Source organism: Furipterus horrens, unplaced genomic scaffold, assembly GCF_987537825.1.
Source record: "Furipterus horrens unplaced genomic scaffold, mFurHor1.1.pri manual_scaffold_11, whole genome shotgun sequence".
In the NCBI taxonomy this organism is placed as follows: Eukaryota; Metazoa; Chordata; class Mammalia; order Chiroptera; family Furipteridae; genus Furipterus; species Furipterus horrens.
Window position 1 is genome coordinate 92,556,104 of NW_028327181.1, and position 6,829 is coordinate 92,562,932.

At 45.5% G+C, this 6,829-nt stretch overlaps 1 protein-coding gene across 1 annotated transcript in view; it reads right to left on the reverse strand.

The window, feature by feature from the left end:
* Window positions 1–3,626, reverse strand: part of WIPI1 (WD repeat domain, phosphoinositide interacting 1) — a 31,338-nt gene extending 27,712 nt beyond the window's left edge. Inside the window, exon 1 of the mRNA XM_090257892.1 lies at window positions 3,446–3,626. Within this exon, the coding sequence (XP_090114018.1) occupies window positions 3,446–3,525 (80 nt within the window). The 5' untranslated portion in view covers window positions 3,526–3,626. The remainder of the gene's footprint in view (window positions 1–3,445) is intronic.
* Window positions 3,627–6,829: the final 3,203 nt, after the last annotated feature.

Consider the following 6,829-nt stretch of genomic DNA (forward strand, 5'->3'; position numbering starts at 1 on the left):
TATTTTTTTATTTTCTTGATGACTTTTTTTTTTTTTTTTTTTTTTTTGCTTAAAAAGGAAATACATGTTCGTAGTAGGCATAATAGGGCATTAGTAGGCAAAATTTAATAGATGCTTCCTTTTGTTCCTTTCCATCAAACACTCTCAGACAGTTTATACCAGTAGCCCTCAACCCTGGGGGGACAGCAAACTCACTCGGGAAATTAAAAATAAAAATACTGATGATTGTCTACCCCTGCTCCCCATCCCTGACCTTTTATCATTAATTGATTTTTTTTTTTTTTGGTTCGAGAACTCTACTATGCAGCCAGGGCTGAGAACTCTGCCTTATACCATGTCCCACAAACCAAGGAACAAAACAAAGACTGAGCACTTATTGGGGACAATGTGGCCTAAAAAACAAACCTTGTGTTTTAAAAAATTTCACTTCTCAACCCATAGATAATGACAGAATGTGAACCCAGGTGGATTTGTTTTGTTTTGTTTTGTTTTGTTGGCCTCAGGATGAAAGCAAACGAGTCTGTTTTGTTCAGCAGCTGGGAATCCCCTTCTAGCTCTCTCCCCAGTGATGATGAACCCAGCCTGACACAGGAGACACTGAGAATAAGCAGTCTGACCCTGGGCACTTCCAACCTGGGAAAACGGGATGTCAGAGCTGAAAGGGACCTTAAAATGGCCCTCGGTGGACCTACAAAGGAGTCCAACTTCCTCATTTAAAACAAATATATGAAAAGGTGAGATGCACTCTTCACCGAGAAGCATATACTAAAATAAGCAGCTTACTGCTGCAAGCCTGATGGCCGCAGCTCTCATTTCACTGGCCCAAAAAGGAGACGGTCACATGATTTCCCCGGGAATATTTTTCCTTCCCGAACATTTGTTCTTCCTTGGGACACGGGAATGGGTGACTACCGTCAGCCTGTGATCAGCAGGGCGGCGGCCTGTGTTCCTCGGCCCTCCAGCCTGCCCAGTGGCTAAACTGGTGTGTTAGACCTTTGCTTAGGAGCAGTCGTGGGTTTCACATCTGCAACTACAGCCTTAATGATGACAAGCGGCCACTGGAAAAGCAAGCCAGCAGCATCTTAGGACCTTCCAAATACACTCCGGAGTTACCGTTTCAAATTCTTTTCACATAAAGGCACATTTAGCTGTAAACTGAGGTTTCCAAAGCTTGCAAGTAATGAAAAAAATGTGACTAGTCTTATACTATTAAGCAACACATCTGGCAATTTAAAATAATTTTCAGACATATGCCCTGCTCCTGGAACAGAAGAATTTTATCTATAAGAAAATGGCAGTGTGGTCACTACGGAGGTTTTAAATGATTAATCAATGGCCACAGAAGTCTCTGAATCAAGGCATTCAGACTAAAACCTTATTTTATCCATAAGGCCTTTTTGTAGGGGAAAAAAATTCTCATCACCAAGCAAATGGGGGGAAAAATACCCAAAGCGTCTAGCACAGTGCCAAGCATGAAGTGAGGGTGAAAGATGGGTCATCTTCACCCACCTCCTCCAGAAATACTAGCTCTTAAACACAGACTACACTTACAGAAAAAGTCACACTGATACTCCTAAATGTATTCAGTAAAGGGGCTTGACTTATTTTCAAATTCAATGTCATACCCTCTTTGGCTCAAAACAACTGACCGTGACAAAAACTTTTATTTATAGGCGAGACAGAGCCGCCCAGCAGAGCCTTCATCCAAGAAAATAGAACTGACTGTAGGGACTAAGGAAATTAGCTTTCCCAGCACCCTACGGTTTTTGAAAATAACATTCTTATCCAGCTGCTATGAAAGCCTGGGCTTAACTAGAATAAAGATTAAAATAATCTAATAAACAATGCCACAAAGCAGAAGTTAGGACACTTACTAATAAGCAAACGAACTCCCCTCCTTAACTGTGTTCATTTGGGAAGGAAAATACCCAGGCATTTCAACAGCCATCTTGCAAAACGTTTCTTACAAAACATCAGAATTTTATCTAGACTATCATTTTTGTCAACTGTGGGTCTCAACTGTAAGTGAATCCTAAAAACAATCCAGTGAGTCACAAATGGCTTTAAAAAAGCAAATGGAAAATACCAGTGGGTATCACCCGTCATAAGGGTGAACACCGTTTTGTGAATCACTTTTTAAAAATATTATTCGTATATGGGTATTGGATGATGTTGTAATATGTATTTCTTATTGTGGGTTGTGGTCGAGGAAAGCTTCAAAGTCACACATCTAACTAACCAAGATGTCCTGTAACCAGATGACTGGAGTAGGCATACAGTTTTTTGAACAAAGGCATACTGTTTGGCGTAGGGTGTAGTTAAACAGAAACGCAAAGGGAATGGAAGCCCGGGTTGCTTATGGGACGTGATGGCCTTAATTACATCACTGAATGTTCAATATTAGCATAACCCAGTCACCGGCCAAATGCACAAGCCCGGGGCTGACCCCAGACAAGGAACACCACAGAAACTGGTACAGCAGGAAGTGGGAAACTGGGAAGAGGTGATCCCTGCCTGATGCACTGGGTGTACATTCCAAAGAGATTATTCCATGCGGCCCCGGGGGGCTGGCGTCTAACAATTCCATGAAAAGAGGGGAGGAAAACGACGTCTGTTTCCAAGGGACCGAACCCTCCAGATGCCTGAAATACAGTCCAGTGAATCCCAGCGCTCTGGCCAAAGTCCAGATGCGACCATCAGGGTGAAGCATTAAAAACCCACTCAAAGAGCAACAGGATGGAACTCATGCTCCTGGGAGAAGGCAGCCTGGGGCCGAGAAAGGGCTCGTGGGCTCGGAGAGGGCGGTGCGGCCCCGCCGAGGGGGGCTGCGTGGACCCACGGGGAATGGAACGGAGATGTTTCTGACATCCAGGGTGGGCAGGCCAGATGCCAGCGCCGAGGCTGGGACAGAGGCTGGCCTGCCCGCAGGGATAGGCTGCCTCTTTGTCGGAGGCCCTGCCCAGATGCCACGTTGAGATGCTCAAGGACAAATGGGAACGTTTTTCCTGGACTTCTGTCTTCCTGGGCCCAGCTACCACGCCTTGGTTCAACTTCCAACCTGCTCCTCCCCTCCCATCTCCTTTGTTTTGGCCTCTGCGCCCTCCCTCCCCAGATCCCCACTCTGGTCCCCACCCGAGCCCCCAAGCCTGAGCATTCTGCAGCCCCACGCCCCCTGCCAACTCTCCGCCTTCACCCTCGGCCAGCCCCTCCCAGCTCGCGGCCCGAGCGAGGGTTGGGGGCGCCCAAATGCCCCGCTGGCGGAGGAGGATGGGGGAGGAGATGGATCCCTAGACCAGAACCAGATGGGGGCAGCCGCCGCCGTCCCGCCGCCGGCCTCTTGGGGCGTAGGCCCGCGCCTCCATTGCGACCAGTTGCGGACAGGACAACACCCCTGGCCGCGACTTTCTGTCCCCCACTTCCCGGCCAGGCAGGCTCCGCGGCTTACGTGCAGTCCTGGTTGAAAGAGAAGCAACTGAGCGCCGCTTCGACCCCGCCCGGGGGGCTGTCCGCGGCCTCGGCCTCCATCGGGGGCTCGACCCGGGGAAGCCGCAGTTCTGAGCCGGCGACAGCCACCTCAGCAGCCCGCTGGCGCCGGCTCCGCGGGCCGGGTCGCCAGCCCCTGTCCGTCCGAGCCCCGCCCCGATCCCGCTTCGCTCCGCCCCTCCTTGCCTCGGCCCGCCCCTCGTGCTGTTGCCGCGATTCCAGCTGCTACTGGCCACGAGCCCTTGCCGCGGCGCACTCTTAACCAATTGGCGATGGCTGTGGGCGGGCCCGCCTAGTTGTAGACCCGCCCCAACTCCGTGACGCGGCTCTCCATTGGGTGAAGGCGCGTGAGGCTGAGGCTGCAGGCCACGTGGTGGTGTTTTCATTGCCAGAGCCTCTGGCCAGAGGGAGAAAGGGAGAACGTGTGCAGCTGGGGCGGGATCTGCTGGCTCCAGTAGGCATCTGAGTTGCGGTTGCCTCAAAGGGGACAGGCGGACGCTCTGGTTCCTACGCCACCCAGTGCCCAGTCGTGTGTAACTCTTCGTCTATTAAACTTACAGAGTTTAGAGCGTTGGACGCCAGAGCCCCACCCTTCTGTGGAGTCATCAAGCTGCTTTGAAAAGCGTTTCTAAATTGAGGATGCCGGGATGAGGCAGATAAGTTATCTTATCCATTGCACTACCGTTGAGAAGGACTACATGCCAAGCACTGTATTAACTCGTTGAATTCTTATAAAACTTCGTGAGGGAAATGCCCAATGTAAAGAAGTGGCAAATGAAGCCTGGAACAATCAGAATGTGGGTTTGTCTGATTTTCAAGATCCATGCGCCAAACAACTCTACTAGATAGTATCTGACAAAACCCTTTTTGATGTGTAGCTGAAAAAATGTAAGAAAATGTGTATAGGATGGTATATTTTATGAAAGCATGATGTCTTGAATACACAATTCAAAACTCATGTAATTCAAGATGACAAAGGGTCTCTATTCTCAAGCTGAATCCATGTTGCCATGTGGAATTACCAGCACAGTTTATGAATCATTAATTCTACTAGCTCTGCTAGCTTTGGATTTATTTAATTCTTGACAAATTTTTAATTCATGCTTTTCAACTTTTAAGATAAAAGTATTTTAATTAGTGTTATGCCATAGCACTTCAAATCGGTATGATTCAAATTTATCTATTTTGTGACAAAGCTATATATATATATATATATATGACTTGGACATAGAATGGGTGAGAGATGAGCACCATTTGACCTAAGGTTTTCAGGTTGGATTTTCGGTTTTGGTTTGAAATGCAAATACCAGTTTCTTCTCTCAAATGATGTAAAAATAGTTCATCTCACAGATCCACAATGTGTGTGATTGCCGTTCAGTTGATTGTGAGGTGTTGTATAACATCCTAAGTGCAGAGCGCTCTGTCTGGATGCTTTAACTGCATCATCTCTGTAACCTCTCAGATCAAAGGTGCTTTCCCCCTTCCCTCCCAGCTCAGACAAATGCTTCAGTCCTTCTTATTCTATATTATTTAGAATACCAAGGGTATGGCATGCCAGGTGCTAGGTTGCTGGGAGAATTACATGAAGTGCCCAACAGACTTTTAAAGTGGAAGTTGTTTTTACCAGGAGTTTTGGCTTTATGGGGTAGAACTGGGAGCTGGTGTTAGTTTTGAGGAGGAGTGTTTCACGATAAAAGCAGTGTTTTAGACAGATAAACTCAGCCAGGCTGTGCAAAACAGATTAGAAGTCTATGTCTAAAGGAGAGCCTAGATGAATGTGAAATGCTGGGAGTGAAGGGATATGAGAGATGACTGTGCTATTGGATGGCAGCGAGGTCACATTGGTTAGGACAAACTCGAGATTTTTTAAAAATTGAAATATATTTAACATGTAACTATATAAACTTAAGGTGTATAACATGTTGATTTGATACATTTATATATTGTAATATGATTGCCACGTGGAAATAATTAGCACCACTACACCAAGAGATATTTTGAGGCAGTACTGTCCAATAGAAAGATAATGTGAGCCACTGAGGTGAACTTCATATGTAACTTTAAATTTTCTAGAAGTCCCATTAAAAAAAGATAAGAAGGCCCTGACTGGTGTGGCTCAGTGGGTTGGGTGCTGTCCTGCAAATCAAAGGTTGCTGGTTTGATTCCTGGTTAGGGCACATGCCCAGGTTGCAGGCCAGGTCTCTGAGAGGCAACCAATCAATGTTTCTCTACCTCTCTTTCTCCCTCCCTTCCCCTCTCTCTAAAAGTAAATAATATATATATATTTTTAAAAGGGTAAAAAGAAATGGGCAAGTCAATTTTAATATTTTTAAATGTAACTCAATATGTCAAAAACATTTAAATAGGTGATCAATATAAAACTATTAACTAGCTAGTTTAGATTACCATTATTGCATAAGTATTTAAAACCCAGTGTGTCTTTGTCACTTACAGCCTATCTCAATCCATACTACATGGTTAGATTTTAAGTGCTCATGTGGCTGGTGGCTATCTTAGAGCTCAGTGGAGTTTTGAGAGTATAAACCACAGGGCAGGGTGGCGCTGGGGGAGAGGGAGTGGCAGGCAAGAAGAGGGAAGAGTTAAAGCTGATTATGTGGGTAGGAAAGGGGCAGCCCATTGTGCTGCTTTCGGGTATTTGGGCAGGTGTTTAGGAAGAGGCATTTAGTGTCAGACTGGTTGAGGGAGCAGAGCTGAATGTTTATTTGAATTGACGCTCAGGCCTAGAGATTTAGATATGGAGGAAAACAGGTCATCTTCCCAGCCCCACCTTTCCTGTGAATAACGCCCTTGTATGTTTCCTCCTTGGTTCACGGCCCACCATCCCCTACCACCCAAGTGGAAATGACATCTCAGGGCTGTCTCCTCTGGTTTTCTTTTATTCTCAATAAAAAGTATATTTAAATTATATATAAATTTAGATTTATATAAATCTACATTTAATTTATATGACTATATATAAATCCACATTTATTTTATATAAACCTATATTTTTATGTAAAAATTTAAAATGTTGACAACTAATTCTTCTTTTAAAAAGCATAAAAAATGCCATGTGGGCCAAACTAAATACATCAGCTGTCTAGATGTGGTTTGTGGAGGGCCAGTTTGTGGCCTCTGTTAAAGGTGTGAGCAGCCTCTTTGAGGGGCTCCACCCTCACAAAAAAATCCCCAGATGTCCATTCATATAAAAAGCCAAGGAAGAGGTTATAAATAAATCCAGAGGTGCTGAATTCATTTAATGTCCGGCTGAGTTTTATTTGTTTTTGTTTTTAGTCCTAGTCCTTGTTCTAGGTTCTGTCGGGGGTGGAAACTCCTAATTTCAATA